The sequence below is a fragment of the Notolabrus celidotus genome, chromosome 16 (genome assembly GCF_009762535.1).
Source record: "Notolabrus celidotus isolate fNotCel1 chromosome 16, fNotCel1.pri, whole genome shotgun sequence".
Classification (NCBI taxonomy): domain Eukaryota; kingdom Metazoa; phylum Chordata; class Actinopteri; order Labriformes; family Labridae; genus Notolabrus; species Notolabrus celidotus.
The window spans coordinates 16,233,292-16,256,328 of NC_048287.1; the positions used below are offsets into that span (position 1 = coordinate 16,233,292).

At 40.2% G+C, this 23,037-nt stretch overlaps 1 protein-coding gene across 6 annotated transcripts; it reads right to left on the minus strand.

The window, feature by feature from the left end:
* Window positions 1-143: 143 nt before the first annotated feature.
* yrk (Yes-related kinase) lies at window positions 144-22,742 on the minus strand. 6 transcript variants are annotated; one of them, XM_034705251.1, is made up of 15 exons: window positions 22,197-22,742; window positions 21,098-21,208; window positions 11,478-11,521; window positions 9,393-9,635; window positions 8,200-8,302; window positions 7,751-7,849; window positions 7,474-7,577; window positions 7,192-7,341; window positions 6,032-6,196; window positions 5,281-5,436; window positions 3,991-4,170; window positions 3,045-3,121; window positions 2,798-2,951; window positions 2,478-2,609; window positions 144-1,264 (listed from the first exon to the last, which is right to left on the minus strand). In XM_034705251.1, the coding sequence occupies exons 4-15, from the start codon at window positions 9,610-9,612 to the stop codon at window positions 1,056-1,058; spliced, it is 1,749 nt and encodes a 582-aa protein (XP_034561142.1). In that variant the 5' UTR covers window positions 9,613-9,635; window positions 11,478-11,521; window positions 21,098-21,208; window positions 22,197-22,742; the 3' UTR covers window positions 144-1,055. The 6 variants fall into 6 exon arrangements, with proteins under 6 accessions (XP_034561142.1, XP_034561144.1, XP_034561146.1 ...); XM_034705253.1 differs by lacking the exon at window positions 21,098-21,208; XM_034705255.1 differs by lacking the exon at window positions 5,281-5,436 and having other exon boundaries at window positions 22,197-22,741.
* Between the last annotated feature and the right edge of the window lie 295 nt (window positions 22,743-23,037).

Genomic DNA, 23,037 nt, shown 5'->3' on the forward strand with positions numbered 1-23,037 from the left:
TAAAACTGTAAAGCTAAAATGAAGAAAATGGTCATTTATCCTTTATTCTTTTACTTCAAATATTTTTCACCTGTCATTAACAAAAATTAAAAAGAAACACCAACCAAAACATTTACAAATGCAATTAAAATCAGAGACACATCTCAACCCGAAAAAGATGGCTTTATTATAATAATGTGACAGGGGAATATCAACATGAAGGTTACACAAACATTTAAAACACTTACTTTCCAAAGTCTACAGACATTGATGTTCCCCTTTGTATTCAACATTTCTCCCTGGCCTCCTAACAGATGGAAACTGTTTGCTATACATGCTTAATCAATATAGGAATCTTTGTGATGCTCAGATATGTCTGAGTTAAATTAAAACAACAAATGAGACAGTTCATACAAAATTGTTATTAACATTAACAGTCAAACAAAGAGCATTCCTTATCATCTCTCAGACTGAACTAAAGGTATTTTAATCTAAAACAGCCCTTTATTTGACCACTTTAAGGCACATGTTGGTGCATTGTTTAAATTGAGCGCATCCTTTAAGATGGACATGGGGAGTCTGTGTTTGTGTGCATAATGTCCTCAGTTACAATGCAGGTTCACCAGCTTCATTTTACATTTTTTTGAAAGATGTTGTTTAAACTGTAGTCTGAAACCCTTTGGACTTTTTTTTTTATCTTAGTTCAACAAATGGCTAATAATTATTTTCTCAGTTACAGACATCAAAAGATCTGAACATACATGGAAACTGAACACATCATGTACCAAACTGACTTCCCCCCACCTCAACACAACCATCTACATCTTCTTTCAGTTCCTTGTTGTCATGGCTACAGAGTAAAGCAACATTACTGCAAGGCCTGACAAGCAGAGCTCCGACTTTCACCTCAACATGGTGGAGTGATTTGTCCTGAACGGTTTGCAGTGGTTCACAACCAAAGGGAGGAAACTGTATAAACAATCAAACAATGCAATGATATGTAATTTAATATGTGTGTAATGGTTGTTTGTCCTTTTATTGCTCCACATCTGTCCCCCGTGTGTGTTTGTGTGTGGTCACAGGTTATCTCCCGGCTGATACTGCGGCTCTGTGGCGGTGAAATAATCCTCAAGGAAGGACTGCAGGTACTCAAACGTGTGTCTCTCGTCAGCCTCGCGCCTCCAGCACTGCAGCATCAGTTCATGGAGCGAGGTGGGGCACCCTGGGGCGCAGGGCATCCTGTAGCCCCTCTCCACCTGCTCCAGAACTTCACGGTTGTTCATGCCTGGAAGGAGGGGGAGGGAGGGGGAATGTGGGTGCAGGGGACGAGAAAGGATTAAAAATACAAGAAAAATAAAAAACAACACATATTGGAAATAAGAGAAAGGGGAAAAACAAGAGTGCTGTAAGAATCACACAGAGTGTTGGCTATTGCAATGAAAAGATGACGTATTGTCAACATAATGCAAACTCTGCCTGTTTTACGCAGCACTAACTTTAAAACTTCTCAATTTCATTATCAGTTTTCTCGCTGATGGTCTGTTTTGCTTTTGTAGGACATAAAGAGACGTCAGTATTCATTTGGGACATTTTCGTAAAAGGTCAAGCGTTTAAATAGAGGATTCAAAGTCTTCAAGGATAAAACTAATCTAAACACAAAACATGTCTCATGTCTCATGTCTCATGTCTAAAAAAAAACAACTGAGTCATCTATATGTAATTTATTTGTTTCTTGCATTACTCAGGGCTTTTCATTTTGACAGCAGATCCTGTTAAAGTGTGTAAAGTAGATTATTTTAAGCACACAGCAACATGTTCATATTTAGCTTTAGTCAAAATTAAAACAGCAACAGACTAGCAACAATCCAGACCATTAGTGTTAAGTATGCCGGGAGGTTTGTAAAGTGTTTTCAAAGTGAGTACTTTATGAATTTGATTTCACTATACCCATGTTTTCATGGTATTTGTTATGGTATATTCATTGCTATAATTTGCCATGTCTTATAGCATCATAATCATTTAATGCGATTTGTAATCTTTAAGTTTTCTCTTTACTTTATGTTACCCGATGTAAGTTTGCTTTCTACGTTCACTTGTGTTTTGCTTGCATCTGTTGCAGCTGTCTTCCTCATGAACCACATGAACTACTCTAGAAGAGACTTGAATCCCTCATTAAATCAATTCATATTCAATCCTATTTCTTAACAGTGCGCGGTAAAGAAAAAATTTATTCAAGAAAAGGCATTATGAAGGATCATTTGTGCAGCAAGCTGGCGGTGGATAAGAATGCCCCACCTTTCTGTATAACTAGTTTTAATCCAGGCACTAAGGCTCTAAACTCACCTTCTGATTTAATACAGTGCGCAAATTTAAGTAAAACTTTATTCATTGTGTACATTTTACAGTGGTTATAAACTAAACATGGAGAGTAATCACTGCAGAGGATGCTAACTGTGTTAGATTATGAAACACTAAAAACAGCAGGTGTCACACAGTACCTGGGTATGGCACCCGTCCCTTAGTGATGAGCTCAGTTAGCAGGATGCCAAAGCTCCAGACATCTGACTTGATGGTAAAGCGTCCGTACAGCGCTGCTTCTGGCGCCGTCCACTTGATGGGGAACTTCGCCCCTGAAACCATGGCAACACAGTGAAGACGCATAATCATATAATTAGGATAGGTTATGTATAAAAATATAGGCATGGAGGCAGAGGCAGACACTCTTAATCATCACATTGTGCAAGCATGGCTCTCCTCCGCTCTCTTTGATTTGCACCCGCACACACACGCACATGTACTTAATATAACACGCTCTTACCTTGTCTGGCAGTGTACTCGTTGTCCTCAATGAGCCGAGCCAGGCCAAAGTCAGCGATCTTGCACACCAGATTGTCCCCAACAAGGATGTTCGCTGCTCGCAGGTCCCGATGGATGTAGTTCATCCTTTCGATGTACGCCATTCCAGATGCAATCTGTGAACAAAAACAGATAAAAAGTGCTCCGAAAGTTAAACTTTCTAATGGTGTGTTTATTTATTCATATTTGTGTGTTTTAGTTGAACTCACCTGTGCAGCCATGTCTACCAGCAGGGGCAGCTTCAGACTCTGACCCTCACCATCTTTTAAGAAGTCCAACAAACTTCCTGAAAACACAAAATGGAAGCATCACGATCAGCTCCTAATGCCTCTTGAAGTTGACTCGTGTTTCCTGCTAAAGTGTCCAAATAGATATGAAATTAAATGATTCTAAGATACAATGTATTTTTGTAAATCCAAACAGTGATACATTTTAGTTGTCTGAAATGCTAACCTCTTATTTTTTATGTGGCCACTGAATGAATGTTTCACCTGCCCTCTGGCCATCTCAACACAGAGGTCAAAGGTCATGCTCAGAGAAAGAAAAAGGATTTCTTGGATGGATGGAATTCAGAGTTTTGCCCAAGAAGGCGGCATGGGGCTTGAACTTTGGTCTTCCAAATTATGAAATATCTCCCTATTCAATGTAACATCCTTCGACCAGAATTGCCAAAATTTAAATTTGAGTTGAATGTCTTGACTGTTTGGGCTGCTTTTTGGGAGTTTGCTTTGTTTATGTGTTCAGTACTGAGCAGTATATGTCAGTAATTTAATTTAAAATAATGTTTGTAAATACAGAAAGAAGCCAAGAAACAAGTGACATATATTTAGTTTTGGTCAAGATCTAGAATTTGTTTTCAGATTAAAGACTTAAATAAAAAGATAGAACCTTTATTAGCGACCCACCAGATTTCCCATGATAATCATTATTTGTATTTGAAAGCAATCAGGCTGTGAATAAAAAAGAAGGCAAAACATTTTCATACCTTTATAATTTTCATAACATTTTTTTCAATTAATTCTGTGCACTTATAGAAGAAGGAGAGCTGCAATCTTGATGATGGTATGCACTCTCACAGTTTTATGAGCTATGCATCAGGGAGGTTCCTATCCATGAGTGATGGCTAACACTGTATCTATAGTGTGCTCCAGGTACCTTGGCTCATGAACTCGGTGATAATGTAGATTGGCTCCTCAGAAACGACTGCGTAGAGCTGCACCAGCTTGTCGTGGCGGAGTCTCTTCATGATCTGAGCCTCCTCCAGGAAGGCCTCAGGGGACATGGTTCCTGGCTTCAGAGTCTTCACCGCTACCTTGGTGGTACCGTTCCACATGCCTGGCATACAGACAAGAGGATGTGAGTGCACACATAATATACTGACACACAGAGACTCACCGTGCAGGCAGACAAACCAATTTCAGGCATACTGACAAGGTAATGGCTGTAAAACACAACAAACAACACACAATATGTAGGCGGTAACAATGTGGTATCAAACTTCTGATGCATGCTGATGATAGTTATTCTTAAGAGCATGCACAAAATGAGATGGGTGATGTTGGTGGGGGGAAGAAGGGGGAGGTTTACTCGTCATACAGTAACCCCAGTTGCAACTTAGTTACACGGACAGACGAAGCTTTTGGGCTCCAGAAGTAAAGTCTGTATGGCTCAGAAACCCAACAACTGTAGGCTATATCAGGGTTCTGTGTTCAGTCGAAATCCCTGAAACTGAAAAATATCTGATTCAGTATTAAGAAATTTAAGGTTATTCTTTCTGTAGTGTTTATATATCATTTTTTCCTTGCTCACTAATGTTGTTACACACTGTTGGGAGAAATAAAGCAACAAAAAGTAACACACTTAGTGTGGTCTGAGGAACTTCAGGACAGTATTAACATAACTTGGTCATAAATGTATTTGGAGAAGCATTTTGGGGATATCCTGGGCTAAAGACTTTACCTCCAAACACTGAAATAAATGCTCAGCCAAGGCCAAATATTTGGTTCTACCAACAAAACATGTCTGGTGCGTGTTGCTGTGAGGCCACAGCTACAATTAAAATAGGTAGGAAGATTACTGCCTAGATCAGGTGTGTGGTTCCAGAAGGGAATATGAGTTTTGACTGCTTTGCCATGACAGCTTTTGGTCACACTAAGTTTGAGCTTTATTTATTTTGTGAAAGACCCTTTTTCACTGGAATGCACAACAGGGTTAAAAGATTAAATATTTTGTAGTAATCTGGTCTGGCTGCATATCTGTTAGAACTCAAATAAGACACCTAATTTCTGTTGACCGCAAACCACAGCCAAGGAAGTCAGCCAGGTCACCCCTGGTCTTAGACTGAGCTCCTTTCACAGGGACAGTATCAGACATAACACAGGACGATACCAGACGGACAATTCTGCCTCTAAGCCTCTAGAGGACATCAGAGGTTGTCACTCTCACCCATCCAAACGTCCCCAAAGCAGCCCTGTCCCAGCTTGGTTTGCATGGACAGCGTCTCTCTAGACACCTCCCAGGCGTCCCGCCCAAGGCCCAAGGTGAGCGGGGTGCTGTTTGGACAGGGCTTGGTCAGGTAATAACACAGCCCATCATTGCTGCCTATCGGAGGGAATGGTATCAGGAGGTTGGATTCAGGGAGAAAGGAAAGAGTAAAGTGGGGGATGAATAGAGGAAGAGGGTGAAGTGGAGGGTGGAAAGATGGAAAAAAGATGGGTGGGGGATGATAAAGAGATGAGGTGAGATGATGAAACATGCACATGCTACAGTAGGGGAGGAGGGGCTCAACTTGGCACACCTGGATGTTAAAGAAACACACATTTTTATTCATAAGATGCTGCCTCTGTGTAATTGTTATCACATACAGGGATTTATTAAGGATTTGCTGCAGTTTTTCTAGTGTGTGTGTGTGTGTATGTGTATGTGTGTGTGTGTGTGTGTGTGTGTTCTGTATTTGTGTGGCCCAATCCTTGAGGCATATCACTGCAGGTAGACAGACTCGGGCAGATGAACAGGGCTTTACAGGGTGTTTGTGAAAGTGTTTGTTTCTTTACACCCAAAGCATTTTCTGATGTTCTTGTGAACAGAAAACAACCCAGATTTAAATGTACCTGCTCATCTTCTAATACTTCTTTTTATCCAGGTGTGCTCCAGATGTCACCTTCCTCCCACTGCAACTCAACCCAACCCTTCCTACCCATCCAGACTTCTCCAAACTGGCCGTTGCCAAGTTTCTTAATCAGCTGCAGGGATTCGCGGGGAATCTCCCACATATCCTTGGTCTTCACTGATAAGTCGGCCAGCTTAGGCATACCCCGCTTGCAACTGCCAATCAAACGGCAGCACAGCCCTGCCGCTCTCTCTGAGTGAGAGAGGAGACAAACAGACAGGCGAAGAAAAGAGGAAACAAGAGAGGGAGAGAAAGCAGAGAGCAGAAGTGGCATACAGAGAGATAAAGACAGAACAAGGCAGGTTGCTTATGCACTTGTGCAACTGACGAGTTAATCAAAAACATACACAGAAGAGCAGAGAGAAAACGCTGCAAAACCCACATGAGCAAACAATCTGAGCAGCACGTCACATAATTTACAAGAAAAACTAATAAACTCTGTCTTTAAGAGGTGAATGAGTTTGCTTCGGATGAACCCGAGATGTAAAGACACCACCTGCAGACTGATTATTTGATCACCACTAGGGGGCAGATTTACACTGTAAGGGAGCAGAGGAAGTGGAGGGTGTGAACCTGACTTGTTAAAACAACTGTGAATAAGTCAAAAAAACTCTCACTTCTAGTAACTGGTGAAGGAAGTATTCTCTAAGAAGTATTCCTCTAAAATCAAGAAAATGTTGAAGTACAAGATAATTTGTTATGCATTGATACATACGCCTTATTTCACTGTTAGGTTAAGAAGGGTTATTTAGTAGTTTTACATTTATGTTGTAAACATATATTTGGAAACGGCAGAAACTATTCTGAAATTTCCAATAAAAGTAGCACAAAACCTACTTATTTATAGTTAAGTACTCATTACACAGTAGTCAACAGTATAGATAAAGTTTGAATTGATGACAGAGATAAGAATTGTGTTCTTCTTTACAGCTGTGTAGAAAAACATTGTCAAAAAACGAAAGCACATTTTTAAATTGAGTTTATGTAAGCAAGAGCTCCTGAGCTGAAAAGCGAAAATAAGAAAATAAAACAGAGAAAAGAGAACATGAATTGGAGTGTGTGTGTGTGTGTGTGTGTGTGTGTGTGTGTGTGTGTGTGTGTGTGTGTGTGTGTGTGTGTGTGTGTGTGTGTGTGTGTGTGTGTGTGTGTGCATGCTGTGTGTGTGTGTGCGTGTGTGTGTGTGTTACCTGTGTAGTGCTCTACCAGCTGCGGCACTGTGTCAAACTGTGACCTAGTGGTGATGTAGTAGCCACCATTGTCTAGTTTACGGATCTTATAATGCTTCACGTGTTCTCCCTTGTTGTCGTCCCAGTCGCGGATAGACAGGGAGTAAGCGCCTGGAAACGGAGTCAAAGGTGATTCGACAAAAAAGAGAGATAAAAACTGAGTGTTTGTCACTAGTTAGAGCAGTGAGCCTCTACCAAAAGTTTGTGTAAGTCTGTTTCTTTGATGGTTTGTGATCTACTTACCTTTGGTTGTCTCGCTCTCTCGTATGAGGAAAGTACCCCTCTGGTTGCCCTGGCCCAGCAGCTGTCTCTCAGCATCCTTCCTCCCCATCTTACCAAAATACCATCTGTTGCGATGATAACAACACATTAGGTTATCACTGCAACACCTCACATCATTTGACCTGAATCTTAAACTTCATGTGAACAGGTTCAGGAATAGTTCAGATTAAACCATCAGAACAATGTACGTAGATTAATTGCTGTGTATGAGTGTGTGTGTGTGTGTGTGTCTCCTCACTCTTCAGCCTGTATGGAGTCAACAGGAGCTACGTAATTGGAGGGGATGTAACCTGAGAGGCCTGTGTCCAATGAGCGGGCCTCCCACCAATCGCCTTCTCTGCAAAATCAAACACAAAATATCAAACTGCTTATAAAAGTAATGATTTTAAAAAAGATAAATGGTTTCAGAAGTAGGACATGGACCATGTTGGACCAGCAGCAATTCTCCGTGCTAGTGGGTGATATTAACTTGCAGCTTGTGGCATTTAATGGTTGCAAAAAACTAATAACCACTTAGAGTAATAACTCATCTTATTTAACACATTTGACTTCGATCACATGAAGATCAAGTCCGTTACTCAGCTCCTCGTGTAAAAAAATCGTATCGACTATCTTTTGTGCAACAATTCCTAAAAAAGTTCTAAAGTTCTTAAACATACAGCTTCATTTGTGACCATGTGTACATACGTGTTGTTGATGATCTGAAATTTCTCTCCTTTCTGAAACGTGAGGTCGTCTTCAGTGCGAGCGTCGTAGTCATATAGAGCTATAAAAAGAGTGACTCCTCCACCTACATGTGTGTTCATGCAAAGACAAAGACAAGTTCATACCACTGAGTTTTAACAGCCTTAGCATCACTTGCAGTACTGTTGTGAAAGATCTGAGGAACAGGTCAGACTATTTACATGTCTTAAGAAAATCCTCAAATACCTCAAAATACTGTTAATTAAAATAATTTGGAGTAAGTACTCTTCTGTTTCATATTAACTGTGAAGAGGTACCATCTTGGTACATCTCCAGAGCCAATAGAGGGCAAAATTCATTACATTTATTGGTTCAGCTGCAGTTAAAATGAGACGTACTTCGCCTTTACAGCGTCTCAGTAAGGAAGAAATATTGCCTTTACATTTGACAAATGAGACAACTGAAATTTCATATTAGCCTCAGGTTGAATTAAAAAAAATGAAAACATGTCACTTCTTCGTCAAACATTTTGATGTAACATTTTTGTTTATTTGTGGCCCACACTACGGCCAATTCAATAATGATGCTGTTTCAGGATGTATGTGTATTTCATGGGTGGGATTTTCTTTTTGGTCTAATCCGGTCTTTTTGCAAAAATATCTCAAAACACAATCTCTCGGGGCGCTGGTGGCCTAGCGGTCTAAACGCCCCACATACAGAGGCTATAGTCCTCGTCGCAGTGGTCGCCGGTTCAATTCCCGGCCAGTCGACCATTTCCTGCATGTCTTTCCCCGCTCTCTACTCCCAACATTTCCTATCTCTCTTCAGCTGTCCTATAACATAAAGGCAAAAAAGCAAAAAATATGACTTGAAAAAATAAAAATAAAAAATACAATCTCTCAAACATCTAGTTTGTAATCTTTTTGATGTTGTCCATATATCTGACAAATACAACACTGCAGTTTTTTCCAATGAAGGCTTTCGTCCCTGATCACTTTTTTAGATGAGTACAAAAGAGATTAATTCAGGGTCAGAAGCAGAGGGAAGACTCAATAATACACAGACATAACTTGTGAGTAAAATCTTACCTTGGAATAGAAACATGTGTAACTAAAAGAAGTGTTACGTTTATTTTGAAATTCTAACTACATAGTATTACACACACACACAGTCCTACTGTATTTGACAGAGTGTACCTCCGGGCCGCTGGTTTGCATTGGTGTTGGTGAAGATGGCGCTGGAGGAAAAGCCCTTGTTGAAATCCGGGATGGTCTGAGTGGGGTCGGGGCAGTAACGGCCTTGACTTATGGACAACCCTCCATCTATGTTGCTAGGAGACAGATCTGCAATGTCTGCTGCTGCTATTGTTGCTGCTTCTTTGGCAGACTTTTTGTGCTTGCAACAGACACACCCCATAATAACCAGCGCAGAGACGGAGTCTGTGAAAACAGGCAGAGTTAGCTGGTAGAGTCAAGTAATCCTGTGAAACAATGTGATTGCTCACAGAGATAACAAAAAGGTTAGTTCAGATTAAAAGTAAGGAACATTGTAAGCAAAGTTAACCATGTGTGTACAGGTTGACTTTCATTCAAACTGTGGCTAAAATTGGAGCAGTAGAGCAGGGGCATGTCCACACGTTTTTGAATGGAGATGATCAATTGACATAAGCAGGGGTGGCCAGGGTATCTGTGCATACATATAAAAATCAATACTATTTGCCCTCTCTGTCTTCACTATTAACAACTATCATCAAAGTAACATACAGTTGTAATATTCCTGTGGATAATTCTTTTAATAAAAATCATACACATAAAACAGTGGCCACACATAAATCTTCTTGGCTTGATTATTTTAGGGCTCAAAAGAAGCTGTTTGTTCTAAAGTCACATCTGAGGCACAAACAAATGAAAATGTGCTACATTTAATTACAAGGAAACCCACTGCCTTTTTGTTGTGCCCAAATTGTGGATTTTAAGTTCTGTCTCTGACCAGGCAAATAGCCAATCATAGCTTACGACATTGGGGTAGCAGCTGGGGTGGTCAATACAATGTCAAGGGAGGGGGGCAGTGCCATCCCTGGTCACCACTCTGACCATGCCCCTGCAGTCCAGGCCAAAAAATTAATAAATTGTCCTTAAGTGGAGTGTGGAAGCAAAAAGGCCAGATCATACATTTCCCACAATGCAACCTGACAACTTTGTTCCTCAGATTACCACTGCCTAACAAACAACAATATATTCCAAACTTCACACCTAATTTTCATCAATTATGTCTTGGTCTCAAGCCAAAGCCTTGATAACCTTGGTGACATCACAATGACATCATCAGGGTTTTTCCAAGAGGCAACCTCCGGTCTAAAAATATGAGTCCAATGCGGAAGTGCTAAAAACTGCAGTTCATCGAGAATCTGCTTGAGGCTGGCTCCCGAAGTACCTGAAACCACATACACACCAATTCAAAAAAGACTATCTTTACAGCAGAAATAAACATGTTTACAGCCTGGTACAAAAGACGAGTGTAGACTGGATAGCTAATTTCTCGATCGACACACACCGTAGGGGGCTGAATTTTTTTTCTAACGCGGCATTTCGAAGATATTGAGATTACGAGTCTTCCAATGAGAGGCACAGCTTGATTGACAGGCGGGAACACTGTAGCTGTTGGCTAGGAGGCTCAAAGCCCACCTCTTTATGTCACAACCGCTCGTCATCAGCAATATGGCTGCCGTCGTCGATTGGCCTCAAAACAGCACTTCAGAAACTGACGGGTGACGTCATGGATACTACGTCCATATTTAATAGTCTATTGGTTTTGCTTGCTTCCTTCTTTTTTATATTTTTGAAAGCTCCTCCCCTCTCCGAGCATCGTCCAAAAGAGTTTTCTCATTCTGAGTTGACAAACTTCATGTGTAATGTACCTATGACTTCTGTTATTTTCAAAATTATACAGAACCATTCCTTTAAAAAAAACACAAGACTCTTGTGTGTTGTGAAAATATCCAACAATTTATATAGGTCGATAACAGTTTTACTCTAAGTTAGGTTTACCCTTATATTGGTCTAAGCAGCCTGACTTTTGAAACACAGGTAGATAGAAAGTGAACACATCAACATTGCACAGGGGTCACCTAGTGTGAAAAAGATCATCCAGGGTTTGAAGAGCTGAGCTAAGAGAGAAGTTAAAAATTTCAAATAAAAAACTTTACTTCCCCAGAGAAGGGGAGAGGAAGAGGAGGGGCAGTTGAAGTTAAGGTGGGAGGAAGAAGTTAACTTTTTTCTCACCTGATGTCTTCCTCTGTCAGATCATCTGTCAATCACCATCGCCACTGAAAAAAAAAAGGGAAAAGGTGAGTGACGAAGGCTGGAATGAGGGAGCGGGGCAGGACAGGATGAGTGGCAGAGAAGCGGAGATGGAGGAGGTGATAGAGAGTGTGAGAGAAAGGCTCAAGAGCGGTAAAGCGTGAATAAAGAGACGCGTGAAGGGAGACGCGAGGAGACAGAGAAGTAAGAAAAAAACAGACAGTTCGAGACAGGGAAAGACAAAGAGAGATGTGAGGTTAGCCACTTCCCTTTCTGCTGTGCAGTTTCAAGAGTGTCCTCAGTCATTTGGTCTGGCCAGCAGCTGAGTCTGTGAGGGTTGGTGTCTATACGTTTGTGTGTGTGTGTGTGTGTGTGTGTGTGTGAGAGAGAGAGAGAAGGTTTGGTGTCTATACGTGCATGTGTGTGTGTGTGGGTGGGTGTTGTGGTGAAATCTACCTGTAAATGTGATCATTAAACAGGCCTAACTGACACACAGTGACAGTCACTGACAGCATGACGTGTGTTTCACAAAGTCTTCATGTAGACAGTTCTGACTTCCAGTTTTTGATCAAGCCTCATTGTTTGAACTCGTGTTGACAAAGCAAAAGCTGGTGCCAGTTTCGAGAGGAAATAACATACAGAGAACACTGTAGAACATTTTGATTGAGTTCACGGCAGCTTTCACGTAGTCATACACATGGATGTTTTTTTTATTTAATGGACTTTTATCTAATGCTAAGTTGACTTCATTTGGAGCTCCTAGCTTAAAGCAAAAGCTTAATAGGAAAACTAGCTTGGTAATTTTGAGGGAAAAAAAAATTCTTGTCAGTGGACAGAAAGTATAAAACTACGTTCAACGTATTTATGTAAATTTTGAAGCCAGTAGCTTAGCTAAACTGAAACACAAAGTAGGTGGGAGACAGCTAGCCCCTGCTAACTGCCACATAGCCTACCTAGTAGCAGATTTAAGCTCACTTATGTATAGGGTTGCAAAATTCCTGGAATTTTCAAAGTTGGAAACTTTCCATGGGAATTAACGTGAATAAACCAGGAATTTACTAAATTGAAGGTTGGCTCTTAATAGGGAACTTAAATATAATTGGGAAAAATATATTTCAGCATAATCCTGACTAACACAACCATATTTCATGCAAGTACAGTTTAATATCTATGCTATTCCTCAATCACATGCACATAGCACCCTGCTTACTGCAGGGCTATTGAGACCATGCCCCCTACATGCACTGTGCATTCCTCCATCGCATGCACAGATGATTTCTAGAATCCTGCAGAGGCTAGGCTTGAGAAGCTTAAGGGAAGATGCTTTTTCATTTAACATTTTGAATGGGACTTTGTTGGGAATTTATTTTGTTAATTTTTGAATGGGTTGGGACAGGGGAAGAGTAATATTTAACTCAACATTCATGTTTTTGTTCTTCAATGAAATAATTGATTGTTCAATAAAATATTTAACACTTGATAAAGTTCTACTTACAAAAAAACCTGTTTCAATTGTATTATTTTGTATTGATGTCTGCTTATAACAAAACAAATATTTATGCTTGGATATGATACATTTCCATTAAATTACCCTCAAATCCCAGTTAATTCACATTGATTCCCATGGAAAGTTTCCAATTTGGAATATTTCCCAAATTCCCAAGCTTAACTTCCCATGGAAATTTACCAGAAACTTACCACTCCTTTGCCGCCCTACTCATGTACATTATGTAGCCACTGCTAATAGGTATCTCTCAATCAAAACATGTAGCTGAAACAGCCAGTTGCAACATTAGCCCAGCTGAAGTACACAGTTTGCTTAAGTCCTCTCTCGCCCTCTCATATATAGTCCAGTTTATCTCTTGTTCCTCAAGAGGAATGGGTGGACATTTTTCAAAAAAATGTAAGTAAAGTAGGTATATAACTTAATAACATATACAACATATACGAAAAATCACATCACCATTGTAAAATCCTCCCCTAAAAAACTGCTGTTTGTTGAGGTGGGGTTGTATGAGGTATAGTGACTGACCTTCAGGGTATCCTGGCCAGCTTGTGTCCCTTTATTGAGAAACAAGCCAGTGGACCAACACAGCTATCAACCGCTACAGAAGATGTCAACTCTGCTATGTAATTCAGCACATTTTCAAAATGTCAGATTGAATGTTGTAAGTTTATGCTCCATTTTCCCAAAATGTTTAGCGCCTTACTTTTTTTAGTGCCGCAGCAGGTGGAGGAATACATGTGTCAGCAAGTAGTTCAAAACCAAATGGGCTCTCTGATGAAAAAGTGCTAAAAGTTTTCTAAATAGAGAATACACTTACTGTATGCTCTGTCATTAAAGTTTGGGTGAGGGCTTCTTAAACTCAGTTAAATTATGTAGTAGCATTTACCCTGTTTGCTGCAGTTGATAGCCAAGCCTCTGTTCCAATTCTCTATCCCATCTCTCAAGAAAGGGGCCAAGATGACCAGCGTCCCTTGTGTACCTGGGACCGGGTAGTACACTCACTATTGACAAGTACTTCATACAACCTCAACTGAAGAAAATAAACAGAAAAGTAGTTTTCATGCTTACGCCTCTACGACGAGGACTGTAGCCTCTATACGTGGGGCGCTTAGACCGCTAGGCCACCAGCGCCCCTCCCTTGGTCTTTTGTGATGAGAAACTAAATCCCCTTAGGGTTAAAATTGTCAGTTGGACAAAAAAGCAATGTCATGATGTCATATTGTAAACATTTTTTTCACAAATTAACCAATACAATTGAGATCTTAAGTCAAACTTGATGGTTATTTTCAGAAATGTAATATATTTTATTTATTTTACTGTTTCTAAAAAACTGCATTGGATGGGCCAAATATTTTGTGAAATTTCACCTAATACAGTTTTAAAAAATACCACAATCTTTCAGCCTCCAAAAAAACCTTACATTTGAATCCAAAAAAATTGTGTAAATTGGCCTCTGGATTCAACTGTCAACCTTTCAAGTTGTCTAAACTCCAGGCCGCAGCCTCCCCACCTACTGAGGAATGTGAGGGAAGTTGCACACAGAAAGAACAATACAGGTTACGGCAGGGAGTGACAACAAAAACTCAGCAAAGGTAAAGCACTTTATGAAAGACACACGAGAGCTCTCAGTGAACAGCGCCATCACAAATTCACAGAAATTCTTCTCAGGGTTTGAGGCAACAAAAGCTCTGAAAGACTACATAGGAGGGTCAAAACATGAAAAATGTGACTTTCGCACAAGCGCAAACACAAGTACTATCAGGTCGGCCATCAGGAGAGCTAAAGGAAGTTAGCCCTGTTTGAGTTTCCTGTCCACCCTCTGATGGCTCCCCCCTTTTCCTGGAAACACAGGACACAGTCCATCCACACATACTCACAAAAAGCAGCTGCAGGGCCACAAACACCCCCATCAACCACACACGCACACACATCTTCCTCTCTGTTACTGTTATTCTCTCTCTGTGCCCACACCCTCCAACATAGCCTTTAATATTTCCCCAATCTGACCGTGTTTTTTTCTGTCATGAAACTCAAAAAGAAGAAGCAGAAGAAAAGCCTCCTCCCTTTCATCGTTATCTCATATTCAACATGTCGTTCATCCCTTCTTTTTCTGCTTTTTTAAGACTGGCAGATGACTATAGACAGTTTCGGTAAGATAACAGTGTGCATGTGTACACACACACACATACACACACACACACACACACACACACACACACACACACACACACACACACACACACACACACACACACACACACACACACACACACACACACACACACACACACACACACACACAGTAGACTGTTTGCCGGACAGCCATTGTTCTCAGCTGGGGTTCCTGTTGACCAAATTTTCTCAATCTCTTCCTCTCTGCGCACACACTGTTATAATTCATAAATGCCACCTGATAATTCAGGTTATCTGAGGTGTTTATTCTGAAAGGAAACACTGATGAAAAACAGAAAGCCCACATGAGCAAGGCTTCACCAGTCAAGCATGCTAATCAAGCAAAAACATGCAGCCATTCACCCACAAGCTTCTAAATAAGGCTTCATCATCACACAAAGTAACATATGTTACTTTGCGTATAATCCTGCATGATGAAGCCTTATTTTTGTTCTTCTTTATGTTCTTTTTGAAGTCTTATTGTGGGTTCTTTGTGTTGTGCATGTGTGCGTGTTTGTGCGTGGAAGCAATATGTGATATTTGGTTCTCTCTTTCTGCCTTTAAAGTGTGTTGGTGTGATAAAAGGCCTGCATAGACACTTATCAACACAAAGTAATTTAGGAACAGTTTCATTACATCTTGAAACCAAGAATGAAATTAGAAACAGTATGCAACAGACCATGATCAATTTTGAGAGTTTTCTGTGGCAAGAGACAGTTTGTGTATGATTAATTTTAGGTAATCAAGGCTTAAGTGATTTGCATAGATAGAAAACAAAACTGAATTCAGTGTTGCATTGAAAAGCTTTGCCCACACACGACTTTATAACCTTTCGCATATGCACTGCACTCTTAAACATGTCCCATTATTGTGCGGATGAAATGCATTTGTGGATCTATTCACTCTGATTTTATGCTCACTTTACCTGTCATATGTAACTGCAGCAGGAAATAGTCTGGGCAGATTATTATTTTAAACTGCAGTGGTATGACATTGTTCATGTTAATAAAGTTTCATAGCTGTACGCTCTGTACTGGTAACCTGACATAGCAGTTTTATTTTTTCTGCCATTATGCAGTGTGTCATATGGAGAAGTCCTTAAACATGTTGCAGAAATATAAACCCCCAAAAAATCACCATAACAGAAGATCCCTCCTCCTCTACTCTGAGCCCTCCCTCACCAAAACCAACTAGATGATTTGGAGTCGTGCGAGTATGTCCAAGATCACCTGATCCAACCTAATCTCGGGCTGTGAGATGCATGTGTGAACAGCAACTCTTGACTCTGTTTGTTGTACTGAAATTGTCCTGAAATTGTAAGGGTTTTATGTGTGTGTGTGTGTGTGTGTGTGTGTGTGTGTGTGTGTGTGTGTGTGTGTGTGTGTGTGTGTGTGTGTGTGTGTGTGTGTGTGTGTGTGTGTGTGTGTGTGTGTGTGTGTGAAAGGGGCTCTTAAACGGTTCTTTATTCTGCCACTGGTTGCAAAACCATATGCTTCAACAACAAAGTGGCACTGTCATTGTTTCTGCATGATGCAACTGCCATTACAGCTCTCCTCTTGCCACAGTTATCAACAACACAACTACTTTTAATTTGCATTCATTCAACAGAAGTATGAGTGCTTCTTCTGTTTGTTGTACTGATATTCAATTTCACTTTACAGATGGGGCTTTCGCAGCAGAATTTTTATAGCATCTCACAGAGAGAGAAATACTGTAATTAGACAAGTGTGAAACCGAAGCAGCTTCCTCTGGTGGGGAGGACTGTGGTTTCACATGAGTCTGTCTGTGGCAACAACCCTTTAAAGCTTAGACTAATACTTCTTATTTCAATATATCAAGCAGCATTGTTGGTGTTCTCAACAGATTTGCAAGGATTCTCCATCCATCACAAAAACATTTGAGCATTTACAGTTTATTATCTACCCTGGGTAATAATAAAACACGCAAATATTTTTTCACCTGAATTTCAAAGTCTGCCTCCGTCACAATACAATGGAGGTGAGTGACAACTCAGAATTCACCGACAATATTCACTGGTGACAAACTACTTGTTCTTAACTAACTTTGTCTTCAGTGTTGTGTGCAGCCAACATTTACCTGAATTCCGCTGTGATGGAGGTAGACATCTTGGAAACAGATGCTAAGCTCAGAGACTGACAATTTACCAATATTAACTGTCTGATAATATCGAGATTGGTATATAAGATATAGGCCAGGGGTGCCATCTCATTTCACCTCAGGGGCCACATATAGCCCAAGTTGATCTGAAGTGGGCCAGACCAGTAAAATCATAACATAATAACCTATAAATAATGAAAACTCAAAATGTTTCCCTTTGTTTTAGTGCAAAAAAAAGTACATTCTGAAAATGTTCACATTTAATTTACTATATTTTTACAAAACCAGCTGTTGTTTTTTTTGCCATGATGAGTCTCATAGTGGGACGAATATTTTTCTAAGCCCTAAAACCTGCTGCAAACACACCAAACACACAGGTTACCCATTCACCTGACACAGAGTGTAATGTTTACTGTAAAAGAACAGATAGATTAAAATAATGAAGAAGGTAAAGTTGACTATTCTGGACCCCTCAGCTCCAGCATGAACAGTCTGCTTGCTGGACAGTGTTGTATACAGGGGTGTAGTGCTAGTGTTAGTAGTTAGTGGATCATCTTATAGTGCTTTAAAAAGTCTTTATGAATCTCAACCGGATTATGCAAACAGCAAGTTATCTATTTTCTCACTTTGGGTAAAAAAGTTTTGGGCGCCTCAATCAGCACTATGATTTTATGCGACCCCCAGAGAACAAATTTGAAATAGTAGTTATTTTTATTGAAAATTGCAGTTAATGTCTTCTCTGCAATTTTTCCACTTTATAAAGCCGTTCCGCGGGCCAGATTGGAACGTCTGGCAGGCCGGTTTTGGCCCACGGGCCGCATGTTTGACACCCCTGATATGAAATTTAGTTTTACAGAATAAATACTTCAGTAAAAAAATGCTTGGCCTGATTTAGATATTGCATTGTAACTAGTGATGTGCACTTTAGTCAACTAATGGTCAAACAAATGATCAACAATAATTTTATTTTAGGCCTATATTGTTGTAACTCAGCCACCTGCTACTAACTATGCCTGAAGTTCTGTGTAATGGCTGCTGCCATAATGCTATAATACCTGGATGTAAAGAGGCACAGATGTCAGATGGCATCACATTGCACAGCACAGTTTGGCACCTTCTTTATCTAGAAAATGGAGACAAAGTTGTATGTCGGCTGCATCAGGTTAAATCGGTGTATAACCACAGCTCAGGCATGCAGACGCTAACCTATGAAGAGGACTAAAGGCTAGTGGTGCTAGCTCTGCTAACAATAGCTACACTCTGCAAACCAATTTGACACCATGGGCACGCAGACGCTGTATTCAGCTGTGTTCAATACACAGTGCTCAGCTGTGACTGTTTTACCTCCTGACTCGTCAGTTAGACCAAATTCCAATTTCTTTTTAAACAACTGGGGTATTAGCTACTTTCTTAACATGATACATCCCAAATGATCACATAGTATCTCCAAACAAGCGTGCGTCAACTCCCTGTCATTACTCTCAGCACTGTCAGCAGCACATGTAGAGGATCACAGCTAGCAAGGTGGACTTGATTGACAATGAATGAAAGTACTTCATACTCTTTAATAAGGCTATCATTTTAAGACAGCAGTCTTCTAAGATCCTCTGCATTATTATATCAGTGTACAATGTCAATAAAGTATTCTCCTTACAAATCCCTTTTCCTCAGGGTAAAGCATGCACCCCATATACAGCCTCTTCACAGTATGTCATCATCAACTCTACTTCCCACATTACCTGTCCTTCAGCTGTCCTACCTAATAAAGGAAGTAAGTTTTTTCTTCTGAAACCTGTATCAGTATCAGCCTCAAAACCCACAAATTGATTGGGGTTTCATCACTCCATACAAGTAGTTCAAACTCGTCACGCTGTGAGAACATTTTATTTCCGGGAACATCTTATCCCTATGCTGATCCGGTCCTGTACATGAGTACGTGGAGTTTTCTGATGACAAACCTCACCTTAACTCAACTCAACTCAACTCAACTTTATTTATATAGCACCTTTCATACATTAAAAACATGCAGCCCAAAGTGCTTCACAGAATAACAGAGATACAGAAGACAACAGCTATGGTAAAATGATAAAAGGCAGGATTATAAATTAAATACTTAAAAATAAAATAAAATCAATACAGTAAAATTAATAAAATAAGTAATTGTGGAAAGAAAAGTTAAAAATAAGGTAGCGTTAACAAGATGAGGTGAATACAAGAAATAAATAATTAAATAAGATAAATATATGTTAAAGCAATGATTCAAATAATAATGGTTAAAATAATAATAAAAATAAAACATCAACAAAGGCTGTTTGAACAGAGTGCTTTACATTTATTTCGTCTGTCACTGACCCTGTTATAGGCATTAAAAATAAGTATACGGAAAGAGTCACTAGCCTTAATAGGTCAACCACTAGCATTTCATAACCAAATAAAAATCCCTGACAGTTTGTTGAAGTGAAAGAAGTTCATTATCAGCTAAATGTACCAATGTAAGCAAGAAGGAATAGTGCTAATGAAGATGCACAGTTTCTCTTCTCGGTTTTACATTTTTAGATGATTATCACTGATGCATAAGCATGCAGGCAATATTTCAATGTTATAGTTGGTCAACGTGAAGCTTTACTTTTTTAACAATGGGTTATATTTAATGCACCTTTCATTGTTTTTTGTTATAACATTTTAATTTTAAAAGCCACCAGTGACTGTTACTGTCTGATGAATGCGGTAAAAAGAATATCTCACTCTTTCATTTAGTGAAGTTGAAGTTTAAAGCAGCACATAATGGAAATATCAAAGAAATATGAACTACAAGTATCTCAACATAGTACAGTGGTGAAGTTAAAGTACAGTCTTACTTTTTCTGATCAATAGATGACTTAGTTGTTGTGGATTTGAACAGTCAATGGTAGTGAGTCCCAGGCTACAAACATTACTATGCATTCAGCGCACTGTTATAAAATCACAATAACCTCACCCTCCATCGTCAAGCCTGCAAACATCCAAATCCAGAGGACACACCCTTTCCTGCACAGTGCACTGCAGATAAGCTGCTCCCAGAGGGGAGAAAATCACAAAGCAACACACACAAACACACTCATACACTGTTCATATAGACTTTCTGTACTTTAATTAAGACTTTCTCTATCCTCCTCTCCCTCGTTTCATGTTCCTCCATCAGTTTATTCACTTTTTTGTTTCTCTCTCTCTCATCTGCAGGAAGCTGCACAGGATGCAGAGTGTGAGTGCAGCAGGAATGATAGGACAATGGGAAGCAGGCTGTCACCGAACCCTGACACGCACAACACACACACTCATAGAGTACAAACATATGCAACTATAGGGAGGGAGGGGGGCAATGGAAAAGTAAGGTGTCTCGGTCATCGGGACGTCCTGTTTCCACATGAAGTCACCACATCCTCCAGATACAGAGGACTGAGGTGGCTTGTTGGAAGGCGTACACTGAGTTAAGGGAGTTGAGTGACGTTTAAGTGTAGTCCTGTTTTTAAGCATGGTGGCTTTTGTGCCTACAGGGGTAACAAAAAGAAGTGCTCCTCAAGTTGTACCCGTTACCACAAACCTCTAACCCTAGGCTTGAAGTGACAGGTTCAGCTGAAACTCTCAGTTCTGCATTGTCAAAGGGAGCTGAAATCAGGGATCACAGAGAGGCATCTAACTGTCTTGGTTTGGTGGGAAAGCTGAATGACGATGGCAATGTCCATTTGTAACCCCCCCCCCCCACGAAAATACAGCTCCACGCCCCCTTCCTTCCTGCCTAACCCCGAGGCTAAAGACAGGAACTGACCTCGTAAAGAAACAGGAAGTGATGATGAAGTCCGGCCTTGGACACCCTAATTGTGCTTTTTCCTCAATTCCACCTTCGAAATTCCACGAAGCCGCCTTCATACAATCACAGCTGAAATGGGTTGTGAAAGATATTGATTATTTAAAGAAAGGTGAAGGTGTGACATCCTACATCCTCCTACACTGTAACTAATCAGACCAGACAAAGGCCATATAAAGGGAACATCCAACCCTACCTTGTCCTAAAGCTGATTTCCTGTATGTGCATTTCAAAATAAATCAGTCACATTCAATAAAGGAATACTGTGCTTTTAGGAGAAAATTTGACATACAGCCTTGATCTCACCAACAAAAAATTTACAGATTTTCAGTACACTTATATCAAATGATCTTACATGTTGCAGTCATATTTGCTTTAACCCCAGGCGCATAACCTATTCAATTTCACTTCATCTTTTTTGTCTATATATAAATATTTTTTGCTGAGAAGATGTCTCCGTTTTAAAGACTGCTGACCAACTTTCTGTTAAATTCCACTTTTTCAATAATGCAGTGTTTGATTTCTTCACATCATACTCTGTGGTGAGTTACCAGCATGAAGAGTGGAAGTACTGGTGTCCACACTATTTTAACTTCTCACAAGCAGCCACCCAAACTTCCTTTTATCTAACAGTAAACACCCCAGAGTTACCCAATTTGAGCAAAAACTGAATAAACTCTGAGCTCTGACACTGTGTGAGGTTCAAGGGATAAAGATGATTTGTGGTGAAGGGCTGCTTCAAAAATGTCAATCAGGTTGGTTTTGTGGGCTAGATTACAGTTTCCTTGTACATATTGGAATATGTGAGTTCTGTTTTAAGAGGCTGTAATTACATGGATACCTCTTTCACACAAAACAGAGAAAACGTTTAAATGCATAGCCATTTAAGAAATTCAGGGAGAACCTTCTATAGTCTATGTGCCGTTTTTGACTATTTATCCAGTTTGGTGATAAAAGTTAGCAAGTTCCTCAAACATAACGAACAACTCGTTCAAAAATTATAACAAAACAGTGACGTTTCGTATTTGCATACACTAAACGATGAACTGAGCACACATACCTGGCATAAAGTGCGTAGTTATCCCAGGGAATCCTGGAGCAGAGCGGAGATTCTGCGCTGCTCGGTCACTCAGGGCGCAACTGCACTGAACAAGTGAGGAGTGAGCGCGCGCTTCAAGAACGGACTTCACGCGCTCAGAAGGTGTCCACCCTAGAGGCACGCGCGCGTGCAGTGGACAGCTGGAAAGGCAACTGGCGACAAAATACTTTAAAGTCTTTTGTTTAAGTTGTAACCGCGTATGGGCAACTTTTTTGGCCAACTTATATAGAAGAAGAAAACAGGTAACACAGGGACTAAACCCATTGAGTTAGAGACATGTTACTGACAAGGAGCAGACCTCAGTGCAATTGCAGCACGTGTCAAATCCTCTGCTGTGATCTACAGGAAGACTGAATAAAAAGTGTGATATCCGCGTTAAACCTGCAAACATGTCAACGCTGTTCATCGGTGACATGTCGGCAATCCATGCCGCATCTATAACATGAATCAACAGATTCGATCTTTAAACAGCAATTAATAAAAGATTAGTTTACCGCTTTAACTCAAGGCAGATGAGATACGTAGGCTAATGGTAAACTGATCAACATTTACCTTCTTCAATGAGTGGACTCGCTGTTGACAGCTGCGAAGTCATTCCACATTTCTATAAGTCTTTGTCGCCATCTTGTGGCGACAAAGCACCTTGTAGATCAACACGTCCAAGATAGTCCTTGGTTCGTCCCACAACGGGGCAATTTAAAGTGTTACAGCAGCAAAGTATATGCAAAACAGTAAACAAGAACATATATAGCAATTATTAAAAAGTCATTAGTAATTAAAATTAAAGAAGTCAAAATAAACA

Bases quoted from the DNA above. Each gene is read 5' to 3' on its own strand.
- yrk (XM_034705253.1), bottom strand. From the start codon at position 9,612: ATGGGGTGTGTCTGTTGCAAGCACAAAAAGTCTGCCAAAGAAGCAGCA. The intron at 7,342-7,473 runs GTAAGTAGATCA...CTCCGTTTCCAG, and splicing joins AGAGAGCGAGACAACCAAAG to GCGCTTACTCCCTGTCTATC. The intron at 2,610-2,797 runs GTAAGAGCGTGT...CCATGGTTTCAG, and splicing joins CGAGTACACTGCCAGACAAG to GGGCGAAGTTCCCCATCAAG.